The 24934-nt window shown below is 40.7% G+C and overlaps 1 protein-coding gene across 5 annotated transcripts in view; it reads right to left on the bottom strand.

The window, feature by feature from the left end:
* LOC147605011 (ATP-dependent Clp protease proteolytic subunit-related protein 3, chloroplastic-like) overlaps positions 1-7556 on the bottom strand; it is a 201049-nt gene extending 193493 nt beyond the window's left edge. For 2 of the 5 annotated variants that reach the window (XM_086794375.1, XM_086794376.1), the window contains exons 1-3: positions 7134-7556; positions 6901-7002; positions 5800-5922 (exon numbers count right to left, since the gene is read on the bottom strand). In XM_086794375.1, the coding sequence (XP_086650501.1) occupies positions 5800-5922; positions 6901-7002; positions 7134-7151 (243 nt within the window). In that variant the 5' untranslated portion in view covers positions 7152-7556. Of the gene's footprint in view, positions 1-5172; positions 5624-5799; positions 5923-6900; positions 7003-7133 lie in introns of those variants that run through there. The other 3 variants (XM_086794377.1, XM_086794378.1, XM_086794379.1) reach the window with 2 other exon arrangements.
* Positions 7557-24934: the final 17378 nt, after the last annotated feature.

Raw genomic sequence — 24934 nt, 5'->3', positions numbered from 1 at the left:
TTCCAGTGCATTCCACCCACAGATGGACGGCCAAACAAAGATATACAACCAGTTGGCCTTTGATGTGCTGAAGTGTTATGTCCACGATCAGCAAGGTAAGTGGGAATCATATTTGCCTTTAGTTCAAGCTGTTTTGAATGATTCTTTTTCTTCAGCTATTGGCAGGACTCAATATGAGGCAGCATTTGAAAGACCTTTCCAGTCATTGTTGACCAGGACCTCGTCTTCAGTACCTGAAGCAAACAGAGTGACGGAGTCTTACCAGGGGATTTTAGAGTCAGTAAAAGACAGATTGGCATCCCCTTCTGCTAAACTTGACGGAAGCTGCATAGCCTCCAAATAATCCGTCAATAACGCCGAATAGTCTTCGAAAAACTCTTTGTCGAGCCATACTGCTTCATGGGTCCCTCGGTCCTGCAACTTCGCGAGGAACTGTCGTAGTCGTCGGCCTGAGCCGTGCTTGAAACGGTGCAAAAGAATCTATTCTGGAACCATAACTTCTACTTCATCAACAATATCTGGTTTCTCTTCGTCTTTGACTTCTGACGGGATAGGACCTGCATATGGCTTTAACCGACTGACGTGAAACACATCGTGCATAGTCCAACGCGAAGGTAGCTTTAACTGCATAGACACCTCATTAATCTTTTTCCTGATGGGAAAAGGTCCAAAGCTCCTGAAAGACAACTTTGGGCATCGCTTGCCCACCTGTTTCAACCTTTGCTTCATAATCCGAAGATAAACCCAATCCCCTTCCGAAAACTTCATATCCCTTCGGTCTTTATTGGCCTGTCGAGTGTAGGCCTCCACTGAGTAGTTAGTGTTTAGGACAAGGGGCCAGCCCATAGGGCTACCCCAAGTCGTAGTGTGGGCATGAGGATGGGGTGAAACCACCCCCATGAGGGCCAAGGAGGCCCTGGCTGTACCCACCAGCCATGGGTAGGCCATGGGGGAGCTGTAGGACAGCCCCAAGGGCAGGCCAGGGGTAGCCGACTGGTTATCCAGCCCTCGGAGAGGTATAAAGCAAGTATGGTGCAGCCCATACAGGCTGCCCAGCCTCCAGAAAATGGGTATTCAGTACCCAGCCTCCCAGACAGCAGGCGCCTAAGTGCCCAGCCCTGTTTCCCATGCGCATAAGTATGCAGTAAGGTCATGCGCAGCATTTAAGGTATTAATTTCCGTATTTTCAGAGTCGTGGGAGTATTTATTGCTGGCCGACTGCAGTAGTAGGGGTAGTATAAAAGGTTGAGCCCACAATCCCATTCATTCATCTCATTTTCTCACCAAGAGCTCAAGCATAAGAGGCTAGACAAGCCAAGAGGGTGCTAAGCAAAGGGGTGAAGAATTTCAAGTCAAGGGCAGGGAATACCCAGCCAAGAAAGGTCCAAGATTTCTGTATTCTCTTTCAGATTTACATCATTCTAATAAAGCAAATACACCATCCGTGGTGGGGGCCCTACAGAGCGTATTTGGGACCCAATACTGTGTCCTCTCCAGCTCTCTCTCCCTCTCTCTATTTTCTGCACATCTCCTTTCAGTTTGTGCGTTAATTTCCGTCTCGAAAAGAGTGCTGATTTCTGAGTATTGAAGTTACCGATTCTTCTCCGAAGCTTCCGCATGTTACAGTCATTCTATACTCTTCTCTTTCTGGTTCCCTCCCACCCACCCTCTCTTCTAGTCTTTCTAAAGGAGATTTGGGCTCTTGGAGGTGATGGCTTCTAGAGATCACCATTCTCCCCTCTTGGGGATTCTCTTCTCTTCCCTACTCACAGTACACAGGTGTCCTCTTCACAGATACCTATTCTCTCTACCCAAGTCAGTGCCCTATCCGCAAAAGAGGATTATTTACAGGCATTTCTGACAGAGACCTTATCAGTTCCTCTCATCCCTTTGGATGAGTATCTTCCTTCTCTTGTGTTGTTACATGCTGACGCTATTATTGCAGATTTTCTATCCTCTCTTTCAGAGGAGGATAGTGGTTCTTCTACGGAGCAGGTGGATGATTTTGTTCCTCACATATTCTAGAGCTTCCTACTTTGGTGGCTTCTCTCCTAGCAGTTGCTTCTTCTTCTTATGTTTCTGAGGAGGCATCTTCCACTATCTTGGAGCCTGTTCCGACTTCGACCCTGGCAATTCTGCTATCACTGATGATGCTTTTGTTCCAATGGTTGTTTCATTTCCTTCTTCTTCAAAGAAGGGTTCTACTTTGGTCCCTCTGCTTGTTGCAGATGCAAAGGAGGTACCACATTTTTTGGAGCCATCTATGGTTCCATCTCTTGAGGGCTTCTCTCTCCAGATTGATCTTGGTGAGTTCGTCTTCGATATCTTCTCATGGCTTCTTCCGGAGACCTCCTTGATATTCACATGTACCAAGTCTTCGCAAGCTTTGTGCCTTTTATGAGGAGGTTGTTCCTTCAGACTCTTTGGAGGATTTTTTCAGCGTACCGGAGTTGGTACACCCATCTGGCGCTGAAGAGGAGGTGTTGGAAATTATTCCATCCCCAGATGGACTTTCCCATGCACATTCGTGCTTGTATCTAGCTCCATATGAAGCCCTGCATATGCATCTAGGCACTACATATTTTTAGCCTATTTTTAGGTAACATTTCAGCATTTTTTGCATTGTCGGCCAATCCTCTGATTTTTTAATGGCCGACTAGCTCCTCTCCCACGTATATAAAGGTGGCTAGGCTTAGCCTCATCCTTATCTCTTTTCAACTTCTACAGTGATAGGTAGCACCTACGAGACCTCCCTCGTGCTGCTCCACGTCATGTACAACCTTTTCTAGTGATATTCAGCAGTGATCTTTTTTTCTCCTTTATGCTTGTTGTCCATACACAATGTTGTACAGTTCTTGCAGCATTTCTTTGTGGGTATCATTGCATAGTACCCATTCTTTTAGATCTCTGATTGTGAACACACCACAAGGAGGACCCACAAGAGTCACCGGGCTAGTACCAATGTCCAAAATCTGATATCAAACCCCAAATCTCAATGATGTCCAAGAAAACTCAATACTCAATCTATAGAAAATCCTTAAGAAAGCAATTCCAAGTTGGCGATGGAACCCTTAGCCCAGATGGCAGATTTGTGAACTTGGTATCAAATCTCTTGCCAAGAGCTAAAACGTACACATGGCAACGTCGACGACTAAGGGCGGCAGTGGCAATGCTATTGGTAGCACAAGCTACAGCGGCACAAGCGGCGCAAGGCGACGGCAGCAGAAATAGTCAGTGAGGGGTGGTAGAAGAAACCCCTCGATCAAAAGCTTGATAATGATGATGATGATGACGAAGATGGTCTTCTCGCACTCTATACCACAATCGATGATTATGTTGATGAAGGTGAGAATAATCTCCAAGCTTCAATGAATGACCAGAAGGGAGAGATTCATGCTTCTTTTATACCCAAGGGGATGTCCTGCTTTTTGCCAAAAGCTACCATGCTTTGCTTTTACTTTTTCACTATGCTTTCCTCTTTATTCTTTCAATAATAGAATATATTACTCAACTTTTGTCAAAGTTCTTTAGCTTTGCTTTTCTAAGTTCACAGCCTTGCTTTTTGGCCTTGGAACTGCTTTTTGGAAAAATAGCCTTTAGCTTTTTGATCCGGCTTAATCTCCTCTTTCCAATGGTGCCCTTAGCTTGCGGTCAACTTTGTTTGACTTTTTGCTTTCTCTTGCTTTTTGTCCAAAACTAGTGCTTTTTCTTGGCCAACTTCATGATATCCATGTTCCCATGCTTTCAACAACTTGTCCATGTGTCCGGGCATGTGTTCCATCATGTGAAATAGAGCTAGGAGGGCCAAATCGTTACATCAACAAGATAGCTACATGGCATATTTGGCGGGCTCATTGCAACAGACCCTTGAGGGTACTCTCACTACTCCAGCAGAGCCCATTCGCTCTATTGCACCATCATTCATATCCTCTGTGGCCAGTGGGGCAAGCTACACGGTAGGGAAGATCGCATCCATAGACGACAAGAGGCCTTCCTGCGCACATGCAGCATGGGTCCCTTTCTTACTAATTGGACTGGCAAGATTACTTGGCATTATAAGCCACCGGTTTGCCGCGCGCCCCCGCCCCCGCCCCCCCGCCCGGCAGTTTGTAGTTTGCTTGCCCTTTTGTGGGTGACGAGCATGTACATCTAACCCATGGGCTGTCTTTTTTAATTAATAGAAGGATCCTTTGCTCGCCCCCCCAAAAAAAAAAAAAAAAAAAAGGTAAGGTGCTAGATCTGCCCAATGCCTAGCAAGATGCGATGTACCAAATGCTAGCAAGGGCCTCATTAGCTACCACCACTCTACCTACAAGTGATAGTTGTGCAAAACTCCAATCAAGTAACTTCCCAAGAATGCTCAAAAGGGGAGCTATCTAATGCTATTGGGTGATGTTAATGGTCCACTAGCGTCACCGCCATGGATCCATTGACAAGCATCTATAAACCACCAAGTTGGGGTGGGAAGGGATACCACCCAAAAGCCATACAACTTGTGCCACTTTACACGCACACCAGAGGCACGGGAATGTCCTCTATTGCCAAGGCAAAATGCTCCAGGTTCTCTTTTGAACCCGCAAAGGTAAGTAGCAGTGTCATTTGTGAACTTTGCATCCAAAAGCTCCTCCAAGATGTGGATAGGGAGGCTAAGTTTCCAGAGACATGTATCCCTCTGAGCTCAAGAAGCGGTTCACGGCTTCTACGATGAAGAGGACAAGCAAAGGGGCCAACAGGTAAATCCAAGCTGTCGAGAAGCATATTGGCAACATGGAGCTCTCGAAGAAGGTCCAATAAACTCTTATCATAAGCCTTCTCAAAGACAAGAAGGACACCCAAATCACTAAGGGAAAGGTAATGCACTAAGGCTGTCGCATTTACATGAGTGACGCGGCTTCATGGCGCTCTCCAAGGTCCAATAAACTCTTATCATCATAAGCCTTCTCAAAGATGAGAAGGACACCTAAATCTCTAAGGGAAAGGTAATGTGCTAAGGCCATCACATTTACATGCGTGACGCTACAGAAAGACTAAAGCGTAGATTAACGTTAATCAAACTTATCTTGCAAACGCACAAAAGACAAGGAGAGATAGACCTAACCTACAATATATTGCAAAACATGAGCATTTACATATGCAGAAGCACGAATGAAAGCATGCAATAGACAAGATAGATGTAGAACTGATCTAGTGTCTATAACTAACATGAATGAATATTTACAATGATTTCTGATGATGAGATCTTGCCAATACTCACGTTATGTCGAATGTGGCCTTAAGGATTGGTTGGCTACCAACCCTAACTTATTAATAATAATGTCCAAATATAATAAAAGCATCCACACATGGCCACCCATTGGGCGCCCGGACCAAATACAATGAAATGGCTGAAAAGCCCCAAAATTGACCAAGACTCAGCCACGAACACACCCTCTAAAGTGCTAAATGGTAAGGACGTGTCCACATCACACCACCGGCCGGAAGGTCCACACGTGACAACGCCTTCAGTTTTTTTTAAAATCTCTCCATGTGTTTTACATTGCTTCAACTAAAGATGAAAGGCAAACAGAGGCTGACATAAAAAGCAAACCAAGCGCCCTCACTTCTTCCTCACTCACTGAGCATTCTGACAGCCAAGTATATGAGTGGGTAAATAAAATTAAATGAGAGAAAATAAATTCCTGTCATTGCAACATGAGTAAGCCCTAACCAAAAATCACATGGTTATTTCAAGTCCCGGTCCTGTCTCAATCAGCATAATTTCAATACATTATAAACTTACATACAAGTTGAAGAAAATACCGTTTCACCATCTGCACGTGAAGTCCCTGTGGAGTTAATGTACACATATGTAGGCTGCCGAGGATCCAACCACTGGAGGCAAAGTAACTCTGCTATGACCAGCTCAGTCACTGCCGGCACAAGCTGAAACAAAAGATGATGTCAGAACTTCGAAGCATTCCATACTCAGAAATATCTAAACCAACTTTGAAATGTGCTATGAAATTTGATTTGCTGCTAGCATAAAAAGTGATTTTAAAAATAAGTTAAAACTCCTCTTAACGTCTGTGGTTATGTAGAATAGTTTACCTATCGTGAAATCTCTAGCTAGACCTACTCTTCTTTCAGTTATTTGCTCCAAATGCAAGACTCAAGCTTACAACCCATGACAGGTTCACTATCTGGAAAGCTTTTTCCTTCTTGAATTAGTCCAAGGTAGATATAGCCAAGCCTCTCACATGAGAAATTGCACAATAGCAGAGATGGAGAATAATACTCAATTACTGATGAAAAGTCATTAAACATATGGCTTGCTGCTCCCCACCCATGCGCTCCTGGGAAAAGAGCTTTGATGGCTTGACTGGAAATACTCAGAAGAATGCTGTATGCGAAGAGGATACAAGACCGAACGCATGTTGAAGGTAGATAACTGAGGAATATGTGGATGGGCTGCACTGGAGCCTATATACATCCTGGGGTGCGGTAGGTAGGTCCACATCAGTCTATGTCGACCACCTATCAGTTCATGCATATTGACCCCCGAACTACCGTACTGCAGATATAGGAGCTCTTGGAACAGTAAAGGACAAAATATCACAGGAGTATCTCCTTCAATCATTTTTGTCTTAATCCAAGGACAATATCAATACACACATACATGCAGCCTATTTGGCAATGTGCCAAACCTACTTGAGTCATCTACAAATCCGAAGTTTAAAAAGAGTCTGGCTGCTCAAACATCAGTACGCCTCACGAAGAGGGCCTAGTGACCCTAATCCCTGCAATGGCAATAAACTCTACTTTTAAGCTAATGCTTCAAAGGAAGCCCTTGCTATTCCAGAAGACCTAACCATCACAAAATGGGAGGATCATAGTCATGATGACAGAGAAGGGGACAACTACCGGCATTCCGATGTACACAATCCGACTATTGAGAAGCAGGGAAGGCAAATCTGGAGGAGGTCTTCGCGGCTTGTGCTCATTATAAGCAGCCGATCTCTCAGCCTACAGCTCCACATGAAAACATGAAAGGATGGAACAAATGAGAATTTCTTAAGGCATCACCATCATTATCAACATCAGAAACAATGGCGATTCCAGGTCTCTTACCTATGCAAAATGCAGAGAAATTTTACCTGACCTGGGGCCGCCATAAGTTTGGGGCTGGCAACGAGGTCGAGTAAAGGGGGCCTTCGCTGCTGGATTCTGTTGATTGAGCCTGCCCCATAGGAGAAGAAGCTGCTGCCGCTAGGCGGGCGAGGAAGGGGTCATTGGAAGAGGCTGGGATTGGGCCCGGAATCCCCATGACTGCGCAAATGCAAGCAGAATTAGGGATAGGGTTTGCAGGTTGCCATCGCCAAGCGGTCCTATTTCTTCTGTTACTGCTTGGGTGTATTGAGAGAGGAGAAATGGAGCTTGAGGAAGGGAAAGCAGAACAGAGCTCATGAATGGAAGAAGAGGCGAAGAAACGGTAGGCCAAAGCCATCACGAGGCCTTGCACTGCGCTGTTTTTGTTTTGTTGATGAGTGAATTACATTACTCGGGGGTACCTTCGTTAAATCCTTAAATCAATGGTTGGCGATGTTATAGGATATCAACAGCTGATATTTATGGGTATAATATTTTTCTCTCGAATCTAATGGCTCCTTTTCCTACAGAGAATTGTAACTCTAAGAAAACCTATCTTATGCAAACAAAACAACTTGTTATAGCTTGCAAAAAAGAAAAAAAAAATCATGCGGAGTTTATTTTTGGTACATTGGAGACAAACTGAGAAGAGAGAGAGAGAGAGAGAGAAAGATGGATTGTGTGATGGTGTGAAAGGAGAGATGGATTGAGGGGAGAAAGAGATGCACTTGAGAGAGAGAGAGAGAGAGAGGGAGGGAGGGGGGGGGGGAGGGGGGGATTTTGCTCATCGTGCTCATGGCATATTCATTCTGCTAGCCTAAACAAAACGATCAATATTTGCACATTGATTATTTTTGCAGTTTGCTTATGTTCATGCTATGATAAAATCATATAGGGGAATATGCTTTAAAAATAATTCAATAAACAAAGAAAAAACATTGTAGCCCCCATAATTGAGCATAGATTGCTTTAGTTTAAGAAATAGCCTCCTCCCACACCTCCCAAAAACAAGTGGTTGTGGTTTCGAATCTACCGTTATGGCATCTAAAATAAGTACCCACACTCACATCGAAGAAAGGGGGATGTGCTACAAAATCTTTTTTTGTGGTAGTAATCTCTCTCTCTCTCTCTCTCTCTCTCTCTCTCTCTCTCTCTCTCTTATTCTTCTTCTTCTTTTAGCTTTGTTTAAAACTGTACCTTGCTCTCTTCTTTTTATCCAAACATATAGGATTTTTTAATGGATTTTTTCAAAATGGCAAGGTTAATTTCATGAGCTTTCAGCATCATTCTCCATAGCTAAGATTGTAAAGCTAGGATTTAGGGGTTTTGTAGAGCTAAGAATAAGAGATAGTAAAGCCTTGGATTATAGCAATTAGATTAGGCGGATTGGTTAGTGTTCTCTAGAGATGGTTATCTACTACCCCATTTCTACAAAGAATGAGATAGCCCACATGAACCTATCCAATACATTTAGCCCTATGAAAATTCTTCATGGTTTTTTCCTTTCTAAAGAATTGAGTTTCACCATCTAAGCTTTGATGGTGGGTACAAGCTTATGTTCTTTTAGAATTTTGTTTATGGCAATCTGAAATGTACTCTACTCACACTTTCTTCTATTTTTCATGATTTTAATGTCCACTATGTTTAATGCTTTAGCTATCAACATGTAACGGAGGAGGACAAGGGCTATCAAAAACCTATGCATTATACAGTAGGTGCATACATTCTTAAGGCTGATTCAACAAGCAGTATGAGTCCTTTTTTCAAAAATCATGTAGAAGTATATGAAATATGCACAAGGTGCATATTTTCTTAAGGCAAACTCAAGCATTATGAATCCTTTTTTTGAATTTCATGTAGAAATGTATGTAATCTGGAAATGAACAAGCTTTTTAACTTACTATTTAAGTGTTCTATTCAAATACAACATTTTCTTCTTCTCTAAGCAATCCATTAAGTTTCCCCATGTAGCAGTGTGCTAGGTATGTTGTGTAAGAAAAAGGGGTTGGATGAGGCAACATTTTCTTCTCTAAGCAATCCAAGTAGCAATCCATGTAGTAGTGTGCTAGGTATGTTGTGTAAGAAAGGGGGGTTGGATGAGGCAACATTTTTTTCTCTAAGCAATCCAAGTAGCAATCCATGTAGTAGTGTGCTAGGTATGTTGTGTAAGAAAGGGGGGTTGGATGAGGCAACATTGAGTTTCCTCAAGTAGCAATGTGCTAGGTAGATTGTGTAAGAAAGAGGGGTTGGATGGAGCAATATAATAAGCATTCCATTTGGAGCAATGGGACTACCTATGTGTTAGGATGATGGTCTCTAGATTGTGCATGCCACACGTGAAAGCACAAGGTGGTGAGTGTGTCCTTCATGGTGGTGGCTAGCGGCTCTTTACTCCCTTGATCTTTATCGTCTCCTTATACTTTGATGCCTTTTTTGGGCATAACCTTTTGCTAACAGTCTAACATTCAATTTTTTAATACTTTCATTATTTTGAGTTACCCTTGTATACCCATTTATTTCCAATATTAAATTTATTAGCTCAAGTGCTATTGTATGATTACTTCCACTGTTTACTTCCTTTGACTTCTCCATACATTTTTGGTTTGACTATATTTGCTATATTCATCAGTAGTGCATGATTGTAAGTAAGCTTGATATTATTGATATTTTAGGAACTTACTTTGGTTCCTGAAATTTTAAAGAATCATTTTGTCCTTGAGAATGTGGATGCGTCATACTCCTAAACATTTGTGAGAAGACGTTGATCCATGATTTGCATGCCTAGCTCTTTCCTCGAGGTAGACGCAATGTTATTGATTGTATCGAGTCTATCGGGCACTACTTGCGCAATCCTGGCATGGGACTCATATTGGGCTGATTGGTCTGCTAATCATTGTTGTGCCAATTGCAAGGTCTCTTATTCCTTTGCTCTAGCAACTTGGATCAATGCCTCTACCACATGCACTTCTTCTAATGTCCTACCATCGAGCATAAGCACTTGTGCAAGGGGTCGTTTGATGGTCACAATTGCAACAAGTGCTATAGGAGTTGTATGGATAGGGATATCAACACAGTTAGGACAAGCGTAGGGCTAGGGGGAGTTGGGCGGTTCATGGGATTCCGGACTAGTGTGGATAGCCAGGGATATAGTTAGCTGGCTCGAGTCTATATCCAGTGGTTAGGTGGAGAGTTACCCTATTCTCTTCTAGGAGGTCTCACACTGGTATCAAAGCAATGCTCTTCCATCATCACACAATAGGCTACGCACAACTCCAACATGAGGAGAGTAACTACAGGTTATCTCTCTCCAGTTACTTGTCCGCATCAGCAACCATGGAAGCGCACAACCACCATAGCACACGGCTGTTCTCAGCCGTGTGCATAGTCGGCTGCAAGAGCAACGACTGTTCTCAGCCGTTGCACAGTTGGCCACAAGAGCAACCACAACAGCCCCACAGACGACGGCTAAGAGAACCGCGCAAACGATGCCAACAGCACAGAGCATCTAACTGCAAGATAAGCGTGCAATAGCACCATACAACATCAGCATTGTTAACATGCACAGGCAGTCGTACACACAAATCTCGACAAGACACCAGTTCTACTGATGGCGGATCTGTCACATCACACAAGTGTTGACAAAGTCCAACTAGTGTCGATGGACATCAATAGTAACGACGCACTCTCATAGGCCGTGGAAGAGAGTAACTACTCTCTCTCTCTCTCTCTCTCTCTCTCTCTCTCTCTCTCTCTCTCTCTCTCTCTCTCTCTCTCTCTCTCTCTCTCTCTCTCTCTCTCTCTCTCTCTCTACGCTCTCACAGGCCACGGAGGAGAGTAACTACTCTCTTTCTCTCTCTCGTTACTTGTCTACACGAGAATGGGCGATCAATAGTAGCCGCTGCCAGCTTTTATCTCTACAACTAGCGGCATGTAAGAGAGGAGGCTTTCTCTCTCTTTCTCTACAGCCACATTAGAGAGAGGAGGCTTTTTCTCTTTCTTTCTCTATAGCACTGCCACATAGAAAAGCACAATGGTAGTGCAATCTACAACAAGGAGCGTATGCAAACAAGTTGCGCCACTTCAAAGATAGCATAAAGAGTCCGATTTTCGGTTAGTCGGTTTTGGTCAGGTACTAGTCTTGATCTTGCACATGAGTTTGATTTGTTACCATGACCTCTAAAGTTTTCAAGCACCCTGAGGGTCAGCAGCATGGCGGTCATCCATCTATGGATACCAATATGGTTGATCTAGATGCGGGTGATCACGGATTTGTGGATTTACATGCACATACTTTATTAGAATCCACGCACAAACAAAATTTACTTGTCCTTTCTCAAAGTTTACAAAACATACAAGCGACTCTCTACTAGCAGTTGGTCGTCGTGCTAATTCAGGGTTTTAGAGTGTCCCGGTTAACACTCCAGGGGCATCTACCCTTGGCGGGTCAACTCAAGACACTGAAACGCCCGGGAATCAGGAAGTGATAGTTATGCTCAAGAGCATGAAGCCACCTGTGTTCCACAGGGAAGAGAAGGAGTGTAATAAAGATGCAGTGAACAATTTTTACAAAATCGGATGGACTTGCACCTTTTGAAGTGTTCTCCTAATGTTGTTCACACTCTCAAGGCAAGTCTTACGCTTGAGGGCAAGGCCAATAAGTGGTGGGCGAGCCTCGGCAAGAGCGATTAACCTATGTCATAGGCTGCTTTTGAGGAACTTTTTTCAAAAAGAATTCTTACGTGAGAATGAGAAGGATCACAATTGGAATGCTTGAGACAACTGAAGATGGAAGGTCTTACGTTGAACCAATATATTTCTAAGTACCGTGAGATAATTCTCAAGCTTGAGAGTTTGGATGATTTCCATAAAGTACGAGGTTTTCTGCATGGTTTAGATAATGAATGTAAGAATAAAGTTAAAACACAAAACCCTAAAACTTTAGAATAGGCCATAAAGAGTGTACAAATCTTTGATGATAATATTGAGAAGAAATGCATAGCCAAGACACCTTGGGTTGAAGCATCCGACTTCCATAGTTCTAAGGGGAAAAAATTAAAAGGGGGCCAAACAAGGTAGTGACACGGTTAAGAAGGCTAAGGGGCGAAGGGGTTCCTTGTCTCTGCAAGATTATGAGCAAGCAAAAAAGTAAAATTATGTTTTATTTGCATGGTTGTTAATCATGATAAACATCATTGTCCAAAGAACCATGGCAAGGATGTCGATAAGGGTGGTAGTAAGGCAATGCACACGATGCAAGTCTTGCCACTCCAGGCTTCTTAAAAGTTTTCAGAAGCTCAAGTATGCCATATTGATGCCACGCATGAGTGTTGTGTAACCTCTATAATGTGGGTACCCTCTTTTGGACCTTATGATTTGGTTTTCGATGTATGGACACATCATACAGACGAAGAGTTCGTGTCATGATTGACAATGGGGCTACACATAACTTTCAGAATCATCACTTGGTTAAAAAATTAAAATTGCCACAAAGCCCTATTGATCATAAATACATGGTATCTCTTGTTAATGGGCATGATAAGAATGTATGGGACACGGTGGTTAAGCAAGTATCACTCATTATTCAGGGACATGAAATGCACTTAGATTTTTAGGTTATGCATATTACTAGAGCTGATGTTATTTTGGGTTGTGAATGGTTGTTTCATATAGGACCATCTCTTTCTTGTAGTTATCTACATAATACTTTTGATTTTGAGGTCAAAAGTAAACAAGTTGGTTTACAAGGTGAGCGCGATGTGTCCCCCATTTGTTCAGCCAAAGTGGACTGCCTTTAGCTATCAACATGTAACGGAGGAGGACAAGGGCTATCAAAAACCTATGCATTATATAGTAGGTGCATACATTCTTAAGGCTGATTCAACAAGCAGTATGAGTCCTTTTTTCAAAATTCATGTAGAAGTATATGAAATATGCACAAGGTGCATATTTTCTTAAGGCAAACTCAAGCATTATGAATCCTTTTTTTGAATTTCATGTAGAAATGTATGTAATCTGGAAATGAACAAGCCTTTTAACTTACTATTTAAGTGTTCTATTCAAATACAACATTTTCTTCTTCTCTAAGCAATCCATTAAGTTTCCCCAAGTAGCAGTGTGATAGGTATATTGTGTAAGAAAGAGGGGTTGGATGAGGCAACATTTTCTTCTCTAAGCAATCCAAGTAGCAATCCATGTAGTAGTGTGCTAGGTATGTTGTGTAAGAAAGGGGGGTTGGATGAGGCAACATTTTCGTCTCTAAGCAATCCATTGAGTTTCCTCAAGTAGCAGTGTGCTAGGTAGATTGTGTAAGAAAGAGGGGTTGGATGGAGCAATATAATAAGCATTCCATTTGGAGCAATGGGACTACCTATGTGTTAGGATGATGGTCCCTAGATTGTGCATGCCACACGTGAAAGCACAAGGTGGTGAGTGTGTCCTTCATGGTGGTGGCTAGCGCTCCTAGCTATAGTGGCAAGTCACCTCATCTACCCCTTTAAAGTTTGTAAGAATTTCTATTGGACTATTTGGGCAATGTCATCATGTCTTCACCTAGAATGTCATCATGTCATCTCACATCAAGTGCAAGTGGTTACTCCTCTACCATGGCATGCAACATCAAAATGTGAAGCATAATCGAGTCACGTTTTAGTAGTTCTTGAAAGCATCTTTCGAGCTTTGAGCACTAAGTTGTGGTTTACAATGTTCTATGATATCATCTTGCATCAGATGTTGACAAGTGCCAAATCTTTAAGATTTGGCAAGTGCCAAATCTTAAAGAAAGTCTTCAACGTGGTTAAGGACTTGCCACATCAGAGAGAGGAGGCTTTTTCTCCCTCTTTCTCTATAGCACCGCCACATAGAAAAGCACAATGGTAGTGCAATCTACAACAAGGAGCGTATGCAAACAAGCTGCGCCACTTCAGAGATAGCATAAAGAGTCCGATTTTCAGTTAGTTGGTTTTGTTCAGGTACTAGTCTTCATCTTGCACATGAGTTTGATTTGTTACCATGACCTCTAAAGTTTTCAAGCACCCTGAGGGTCAGCAGCATGGCGGTCATATGGTAGCCAACACCACTTCACACATGGAGCCCCTTGCGCTGCCTGGCATATCTAGTATGACCGTTCCTAAAGGGGTCACATCTTATTCTAGTGCACCCGTGACACATCCCCTCCTTGGAGTGAGTGAGCTACCAACTCCTGCTGGTGAGACCACCTCATGCCCACATGACGAGCACTTATTGGGTGCCCAATAGGGCACATGCCTTATGTCGCACATCTACCTCCACCAAGGTTTAGACAAATGAATCCTCGTGCAGTGCCATGTGTCCCACCTCCACCTGCTCCTATCATTGTTGCTTAAGTTATGTCAGCACTATCTCTACCCATAGACCCAGTTGGTTTTGCATAGGCCCTGGAAAGAGCGGTAGAGTGGAAAGCATAGCACCAGTTGTGAGAGAAGGTGGTCGATAAAGCCATGGGAAGGCTGCTAAGATAGTCAAGCTAACCCACAAGTTCACTAGAGTGGAAAGCATAGCACCAGTTGTGAGAGAAGATGGTCGACAAAGCCATGGGAAGGCTGCTAAGATAGTCAAGCTAACCCACAAGTTCACTAGAGCGATGGTGATCCTAGGAGACATTTGGAGGTTTTTGATCAAGTGCGTGAGGCCCTAGGAGAACAAAATGAGGTTTCCAAGACCAACGCCTTTAGTCTAACATTAGATGATAAGGTTAGGGACTAGTATAGAACTCGCAAGGTCGAGGAATGTTAACCCATTCCTAGGGTTAACAAGAGATACTACCATTATCTTATATCAAGGAGTCAAGGTAGATACACCAAAAGGTCATACATTCAAGATATGAAGCAACGGTGTCCAAATCTACAACTTGGATGGGCATCCGTATGGTCCTATGGAATACTTATGGTGATTTCCGCTCTCTTTCTACTTTAAGAGCATGTGGTAGTAAGTTAAGATGAAGTCCCAAGTGATGTACTTCATGGATATATTATGAGATGAGTCATTGTAATGGCATTAAGCCTCTTATGAGCCTAAAGTGCCTGGCCAGCCATAGTTTAAGTGAGTGTAAACACTTATGGCCATGTATATAAGTGAATATATCTCATAATACAAAACTCTCCCATTGTGCAATAGAGTCTTGCTCTTTCTAATCCTCTTGCTAATCTATATCTCTCTAATGCATGCTAGTGAGTGTGTGTGAGTGAGGTGAGGTGAGAGGAGAGATGAGTACACGTAGTGCAACGTGGCGGTGTGACAACGCTCACGAGACATGATGGAATTGCTTCTCTCAAGGAGTTGTAGAGCTTGGACCTCAAGGGTTACGAGCTCGGCCATTGGAAAGATCCTCATGACAATTGCTGTTCACCAAGTAATCTATTGTTGGATGTGTTTCAAGGGGGGTTGGGGTGAACCATAATATTTTTAGCGCCGCTACCTGGGAATCATTCCTTAGCTTTTTCCTAATCTACGCATTACCCATCGCCCATTGTCTTTATTAATGGTTTCCCATGAAAAAGATGCGGTTTTGATGGCGATTTGTGTGTGATTTTGTGTGAAATAATTCTCTTTTTGTGTTTTGTAAAGAATGTCTTTTTGCTTAAATTTTAGCTTAAATCATTATTTTTATTATGTGGTTTTTAATGTTCTTACGGCTTGCACATAGAGTGTATTAGGCTTTGTTTGTTTCCATTGCATCAAAAAATGTAATAGAATGTAAATTTTAGAGGTTTTTAGCTTTCTTTAGAGTTAAACATAGAGCTAGAATCATAAATTTTTGTTTGATTTGTGTGTTTTTTTGTTTGATTTGTATGCATTAGAGTGTTAGCAAGCATCAGGAGTAGCTTAATCATTTAAAGTTTCTCAAAAACTAATGAAATCGACTAATCTTTCTTAATTGACTAGTTTTTATCATTAAAGGGTGATTAATCTAATTCAAGAGGCAAAAAGATTAGAAAATGTGTTTTTGGGGTCAAACTTGATCATATAAGAGGTCGCATTAGTGATTTTGAGTGTTTTGAGAGCATTTAGGTGTATCAAAACACCTAATTACATCAATTTCTTCATCAATTGGAGGAATTTCTCTCTTTTGCTTAATTTTGCATAAAGAGAAGAGACTATAATCTAGAGTTTAATTAATCTCTAATTATAGATTAATCTATACATTAGTTGATGCACATAGCTTAGCAATTCTATGTATAGATTAATCTATACGTTAGTTGATGCACATAGCTTAGCAATTCTATGCTCTATCCAGTGATGTGCTTAATGGTGTGAATTAATTAGTGATTAGTGGTGGTTAATTAGAGCTCTTAGTTAGTCCAAATGGAAAGGATTAGTGAAATAATTAATCTTTGATTAATTTCTAAGCATTTTTTTTCATAACTCATTAAGATTAATGAGCATTAATGAGTTGTCAAATTGTCCATTTTGGGGTTTATTTATGAAGGGTGTAAGGAGGTGTCATAAAGTGTTGACTTTTTTGATTTCCACTTACCTTTTTAGAAAAATATCCATATCTCCTCATTTTAAAATTCAAAAAATATTTCCTCTATATAAGGAAATTCGAATTTCCCACTAGACTCCCAAAAAAATAAAAATAAAAATCAACAATTCACGGGTTAAGGGTTCACGGCGTGAAACCCTGCTATTTCACGGTGTGAAATAGTCCCCAACGCTAAAAAAAAAAGGAAGATGTTTCATGGGTTAAGGGTTCACGTTGTGAAACAGCCCCCGTGAAAAAATAATAAAATAAAATCATGAAATTTGGTTCACAGGCTAAGCGTTTCACGCTTTTTTTTTGCGTGAAGTCCATTTCACATCGTGAAACCTTACTGGTTCACGTGTGAAGGAGAGTCTGTAGCAAAAAAAAAGTCTAGAAATAAGCCCTATTTGGAGGCTCATATCTCATAGACCGTGTACCTAAACGCGCTCTAGTGCTTATCGGAAAGCCCACATCGAGCTCTTCGAAATTGGACAATGATGGAAAATAGGTTTTGAGACCTTCTCTTCCCTTTGAAAAGCTCCTTGCATGGACTTTTTTTGATAAGAGGTCATTCACGCGTGTGTAGCGCCTAAGCTAATTAGGGCAAACGGACACACGTTTAACCCAACGAAGGGTACGCCATGCCTCGAGGCTATAACGGGCTGTAAGAAAACCTATAAAGCAAAAATAAATAATAACTTAAAAAATGTGCTTACTCACATTAAGGAGCAATTGACAACGTCAAGATATGGCAGTGATAGAGGGATTACGTGGGCTCACACTTAGACTGAATCCAGTGGCTGATATCTTCCAGCCATTGAGATCCATGCCCCAAATGCATCTCCCAATACCATTTGCCATGCCTACAATAAGCATGTCATCGGGTCAAAAATCTCACTAGCACATTCATGATGGCTCACCATAAGTCAACGCCATATTATCCACATGCAAATGGCCAAGCAGAGGGCACCAATAAGGTTCTTGTGGATAATGATAAAGACTATTGAAGCTCGACGTTACAGACTGGGAGTCTAAGCTCACAATAGCTTTATGGGCCTATCGCACATCATATAAAGTTGCAATTAATTACACACCTTTTAAGATGGTGTATGGACTTGAGGCAACAATGCCCTAGGGGTTCATGATCCCTAGCTTAAGAGTAGCTGTAATAAGTGAAAAGTTTGATGGTAATGAATTGGCTGATCGTCTATTTGTTTTAGAAGAACAACTCACCGAGGAGCGACAAATTGCAGTGCAAAACATGCTGACAGAAAAGGACCGAAGAAAAAAGTGGTTTGACAAAAATCTCAAGGACAAGGAGATTGAGATAGGAGATCTTATACTTATGTATGGGGTCTGCAGTGAGAAGAAAAAGCTTAAATATACCGGAAAGGGACCATTCAAGGTTTGTGAAGTTACTCCACAAGGTACTATACGTGTTGAGACTCTTGACGGAGTTGAAACTGTTGGTTTCCTTAATGGAAGTAAGTCTAAAAAATACTATGGACCTCTTATTACTGAAGAATCCTCCTTAATGGAAGTAAGTTTAAAAAATACTATGGACCTCTTACCGAAGAATCCTTACATGCGTCACATGACAAGAAAGCTACCAAGGAAAGGGCCGCTCAAAAGAAGACCCACACCCAAGAGGAGGCAAGGGAAAGACAAGCCAAACTGCAATAGCGACAAGACAGGAACCTTAGACCTACTTCACAAGACTTGTGGGAGAGGTTGAAGGCAACATAGAGGAGAACATAGTGCCTCTACAAACATCCATTCAATTGCCTAGCCCTTATGGCAAAGTGCTTTATAATGCATTTCTTGATACGGGGGCTAGTCACAATCTAATTTCCTTCAATGCATGGAAACAGTTGGGAAAACCCCAACTCGTAGATACTTTCTTAAAGGTGAAAGGTATCCATGGTAGAAATACCAAGGTTCTTTGGCTATTACAAATAGAGATATACTGTGATGGCAGCAAACAACTAATGGCAGACTTCTTGGTTATGCCAGCCAGAACGTTACCTGAACTAATAATACTTGGTCGTACATGGATAAAGGTTGTAGGATGTATGATTAATTGGTCGACAAGGAGTGTCTCTATGGGTAACACCACAACTTAACAATCTACTCATAAACCCCTGCCACCTCTCACTATCATGGAGGGTTGCAAAGAGGAGGAACCTTCAACATCCACAAAATCTATAAAAGCTTCAACCCCCTCCACTTCAGCGTCCAATATCCAAAAAAACTCTCGATCCTTCTACCTCCACATAACAGACACCTTCATATGAAAAGAATGAACAGATTTAATGAGCTACAAAGTGGCAATCCAAATCTACTTGGAAATGGATTCCCAAGGTTTCTCAATCCATACCACCTCACCCAACCAAGAAAGAAGGACCTCAACACAAGAATCGGTGCAAGAAGTCCAAATTACAAATTACACCCAAATGGATCTCCAAACAGTTATTAAAAGCTCAAGGCTACTACAAGGGTAACCATTGTATTTGGACACCATAACATAAAAGTATACTCCTAGTCTCACTACCGCCACTTACCAATTCCCAAACCTCCTCCTTAATGATGGATAAAGGCTTTAATAACTCAAATGCCAACAAATGAAAAGCTATTGTTATAATAGAATGTTCACCCCACCAACAACGCCCAAAAAGGTCTAGATCCCAAAGAGAAACCCTATCACACAAGACATGGTGATTGATGGATGAAGCCTCTAAAGGTTACAAAACCATTGATAGCTATGCAAGCCCCAACCTCGTTGGTCTCCCTAGACGAGCGACCCACTATGCAAGTGTCAACTCCATTGCTCATCAATATTGGTAAAACTATAAGATCCTTCCGGTCTTATGAGAGTCTGTTACCGCCATTAAAGCTGGAACTTGACTTACCACCATAACAAAAAACAAAGAGCGCTCCTAGCCAAAAAACATTGATGGAGCAAAGTTGGAAGAAATGGTTTCAAAAACCTACAATAACTTCCGCGAGGAGGTCAAGGTATGATAGAAAGCAAGAAGGGGGGACTTATGCTAATATCATTACTTTTACCCTCCACATGTTTCTCCATGACAAAATTCATGTCTATATTAGGAGGGAGCCTGTTTGGAAAAAAGTTAACCCAAAACAATCTAGCTTGAACCAATAGTGTACAACATTATAGCAACTATACCATACTAAAAAACTGACTAACCATATAGGACTATCGCAATCCATGGTAGGAGAGACACCATAATGACACGATCCACGAGAGTGTTTGTTACCTAATGAGAGGACCCCAGCAAGATAGAACTGCATAGGAACAACTTGTAGAGCAATGGAGGAGGCCGAGAACTTATGGACTTACACCATTAGATATGGCATATTCGTTTCCACTTTCTTATTTCTTCTCGGGTATATTGGTTGATTTCCTAGACAGCTTAGCTCACGGTAGCTACTTAGCTAACTTACCTATAGTACCCATGCCCTATCACAGTGAGGAGGCACTTAGACCATTCTCTAGTAGACCTAAGAACACATACATATATGGAGCACATCCGAGTGAGGGGGAAAGTTAAGATGACGAAGAATCAGAGCATGCTTATGCAGTATGGTTATCTAACGATGAGCTTGCTAGATAGTATGATTTACATGTTATTGAGGTGCCGTCATGTAGAACAGATCCAATTACAACAAGCGGTGGACGTGCAACCTCGATATGGATAGGATTTTCCTCATTGACCAAGTGTATTTTAACCCATCCTCACCTTTTTCCTAATGTTTATGATTCTATATTTACTTTTTGTTTAAGTGCTTGCATGCATTGCTAGGTATCTGCTATATCAATTTTCTAGTTTATTACTTGGTAACATTTATCTTCCCTGAGATTGACCTTTGAGTATGCCAAGTACTCCACCTTCCTTAGTGTACCCTCTTTAGTTGGAATAGAGCCTTTTAGCTGAGTTGTGAAAGTGACACTAGTTTATTTAGAAAGAAGAAGAAGAACAAGAAGAAGAAGAAGAAACAACAACAACACAAACAAAAAAAACCACAAGAAGATAGCCATTACCATGTGCGATCTAGGAAGGACTTTTGGTTCTTAGTGATGGAGCCTTGAGACCGTAGCCTTTGATTTCCATGGGATGGGACCTTGTGGCTAAAAATCTATCAATAAAGGGCTTTAAAAAAAACCATCGCTATGGAGATACTTAGCGGTTCTTAGATACTCTTGTATGAGGTCTTTGGACCATTGCTTGGGTTTCTGTAGGGTGGTGCCCTAATTTTCTATTTTGTAAATAAAAGAGAAACCTTATAATAGTCACTTAGCAGTTCTATTTAGGAGGCTAGATATTAGCTAGAGATGGTTTCACTAAAGGATAGTGTGTCGAAACTAAGGCCATGACTCGAGGCATGCTTTTTGCTCCTCCTTAGCTTAGATCGAATTTGGACCAAGCTTCATAGTACCCTTGTCTTAACTAGAAAATTTGACCAGTCTCATTAAATATCATTCCTTACTACATAATTGGTACCATGTTGCTTAAATACACCTTACTCATGGTACCATGTTGCTTTGCCTTCCAGGACCTCCAACATTTCATGCATCAAAAAACAGCCTCAACAAATCTTCATCGACATATTCCGAGGACGGAATCTGCATCAAGAAGGGGTCATGTTAACCCTCATCGGACACCTCTCCAGCATCATTGTATATTTTACGTGTGCAATCACCGCTTGTCTTTGAAAGGCGCATCGCGGGATTAATAATGGAAGTTGTCTTCTTAGATTAGGTGTTTGCATAAGCCTAGCGGCCATGGATAGCCATGGACCTATTTTTAAGTATGGCCGCCCAAGGTGTGAAGGCTATGGTCCAAGATAAGGGTCATTGTGTATACTCACATTCATTCTTTTATGCTTATTCAATAGAGTGCTCTTCTTCTCTATTCTCCTATGCTATTGCTTTCCTACTTGCCTCTTGCTTGTTTGATCTCTTGTGTGCTTGCTTGCATGTGTGTATGATTGAGTGAGATAGGAGGGTCGAGCTTCTATTGGAGTGCGGCGGGTAGCATTGGAGCGGAGCTTGGAGTGTGGTTGCGCAGTAGCAACAAGCTTTCCTACGAGAATCCGAGCACAAGAAATCAATGAGGTGAGTGACACATCTTGTTTATGCAATTGTAGGCTAGGTTATGGTAGATTAACCTCTCGGTTTGAGCTATTTATGCTCCTGAGTGTGGTGAGGCAAGGCCCCATGACATTGGCTAGTTCCTGCACTCTTTTTGTGGTGCAAGGGCTTCCCAACACGTTCCACCAACGATTAACACATAATCTACCACTCAATCATCCTGCATCCAAAATAAGATTCATGAGTGCACATAGTTGATTAAACACATTAATCTTGACCATATCATACCAACGCACACAGTAATCGTGACCATATCATACCAGCGCACACAATTGATTAAACACAATAATCCTAGTAAATAGTATAAATAAAAGGCACATCCAAATAAAATATCCCAAAATAAAATAATGGGCGTCTCCATATAGGTTATGACTAACAATGACCCTTCTGTTTAACACTGTATTATATACTCTTATGGGATTTTCATCTAACTTCTTTCTCTCTACATCCAAAAAATAAGCATAAGTCATGCATCCAAATACTTATAGATGAGAGATGTCAAGCTTTAATTTTATGGAAGCCACTTTAGAAGTTATTGTGAAGTTCTCTATTTAGGCTTCCATATTCAAGTTACGTAAATGTTGTGAAAGTTTCTACTCATAACACATTGGGTAAATTGGATGCATACATAGTCTGAGAAAAAATCTCCAAGGAGGGTTTTTCGAGCAGGTATTTTTAAGACTTGTTTAAAAGTTATTTTCTCAAAGAAATATAGTTTTAGTGCATAGTCTCTAAAGCAAGCATTGAATAACGACACATATTTTACCCATGTTAATTTTGAGTGATTAATATTAAAAAAATTAAAACTTAATTTTTAAAAATACTACAAATATTTAACATATATTCATGATAAATCTAGCATCCTAAGTTACTCATTTATATTAGACACATGTCTAAATTAATGTGCACATCTAAAGAAAACGTTTCTTACTTTTAGTTGTCTCATGCATATTTTTTCAACAAAAATAAAGACCTGAGAAGAGATGAAGGGCCTCTCAAATTTAGGGAGAAATTTATAATTTTGAGATTGTTTATTGTATTGAAAACATGTAAAGTGTACATATTTTTAAGAAACGGGAAAAAATGAGAGGGTAATAGTTTTAAGGAATTCACAAAACCTTTTTTTTAGAACCAAAAAGGTTTTGAAAAGAGGTAAATTTGAGAACATTTTGAGGAAAGTTGTAAATTCGAGTCTTTATTTTGTATTTAAACATGCATTTTGTATGTTTCTTTGAGAAACTAAATAAACAAGAAAAACAATTCTTGATGGATAATTTCACCATCTCTAGATGCCTTTTGCTCTGGAGATACTATTCCCTTCCTAGATAAGAGAGATGCTTAACTGACAAGTGAAATTCTCTCATGGTGGTGGAGAGGCTTTGTATGTGTGGTCCCAATGGTGCATTTATAAGGTTTGGATGTGAAACAAGACTCATTTGCCCACATTCAAGGTTTTATGTACAAAAGAAATTAAGACAAGGCCAATGGCTCAAAAATTGTTTTTTGTGTTAAGACTTGGAATTTTGTCGTCCACAACATTAGGATCCTTAGTTCTAAGGTGGCATAGTGGATCTAAAATGTCATACTCATGTAGCCATAAAAAATGTGTAAGAGGTTATAGAGAGTGGAGTCTAGCAGTCAGGAAATCAAAAGATCTTTTTATAGATATTCAAATCCCAGGTTTGGCTATTTAAGGTGGGGTTGTATACCTTCCAAAAGGCAACAATATGCCATGCTTTGAGCATCTTTTTCATTATCTCTTGCCTATTATAACGCTTTGCACTTCTCCCCATTGTGCCCATGTGTTTTTTTAACAAAAAAATAGTGAAAGCTACAAACTCTCATGATCCTACTAATCATACTTATAGAGGACCTCATAAGAGCACAATCATCTACTGTAATATCTTACTTAGCTCCCAATCACCATATAAAACTCCCCTAGTAAAGTTGCAGTTAATGTCATGATAGACAAGTAGTAATGTGCAATCAAGGACATGACATGTATGTATTCTTAGACAATATTTTACTTAGCTCCCGAACGCCATAGAAAACTCCCTTGGTAAAGGTGTAGTTAATGTCATGATAGGCAAGTAGTAATGTGCAATCAAGGTATGCATTCTTAGAATTTATCGGATAATATTTTGCATTTAACACTAGTTTGGTACCAAAAAAGGACACTTAAGTGTCCTTTTTCAGACGATGCAAATAAAATGCTACTTGCGCTAGGAAAGACATTCAAAATCCCTCTTGAGGAGTTTGAATATGTGACCTAGTGTGTCTTTAAAAAATGTAACCTTGCAATTTGGATGCTGGCACGATAAGGAATTACACCCATAAATAGGACTTGCATGAGACTGCAAAAAAATCACTAAGCCTCGTGAAAAAATCCAAGTAATTATTTTATATTTGTGTCAAAGATTTTACCAAGTTTCACATGAAATAAAATTCAATTGAGAGTGTCTAAAATAGTAGGAAGTTGTGTGTGTTTGATACACCACTTTTTAGCATCCATTTGTATCCAAACCAATACATGGTTTTAATGTGTTTGCAAGTTTTTTAAGGTGATACAATGCTTACTCTATCCATTGAGATCTTAAAGTTATATGTAAAAGCCCCTTAGTAAGCTACAAATATTAATTGTTTCAAAATGTCAAAACTGCACACAGCAAAAATTCTGGATTTAGATTCTTGAGTCATACGCATTACATTCCTTAGTAAACTTGCAACATTTTGTCTGTATAGAATAATTCCGCTAAGGTACATTGTACAAACATAATTTGGGCACCTAAAACCTTTGTTTCATGGTTGTTGAGACAGAATTTAAAAATTTTGAAAAATGTAGCACGATTGAAAAACTAAGATAGCGCTCAAGTAGCAAGATTTACTTGAGCTTGGGACCCCAAAAAAATGTATTAACTTGGTTTTTAACTATATAATCATTTCCGATTGCCAATTTGCACTAACATAACCCTAGTTTTATGGAAGTATCTTTGGAAGGCCAAAATTTTCCTCTTTTTTAGCATCTTGGTCATTATGAGATTTTTGTTATAGTTTACAAGTAGCTTAGGAACTAGGACCTAAACGAGATTGTGTTGTTTTGAAACTTCAAGTTCTACCAATTGACTTTTACAAACATG

Source organism: Cibotium barometz, chromosome 60, assembly GCF_041138505.1.
Source record: "Cibotium barometz isolate CiBa-2024 chromosome 60, ASM4113850v1, whole genome shotgun sequence".
NCBI lineage: Eukaryota > Viridiplantae > Streptophyta > Polypodiopsida > Cyatheales > Cibotiaceae > Cibotium > Cibotium barometz.
This window is presented reverse-complemented; position numbering and strand designations above follow the sequence as displayed.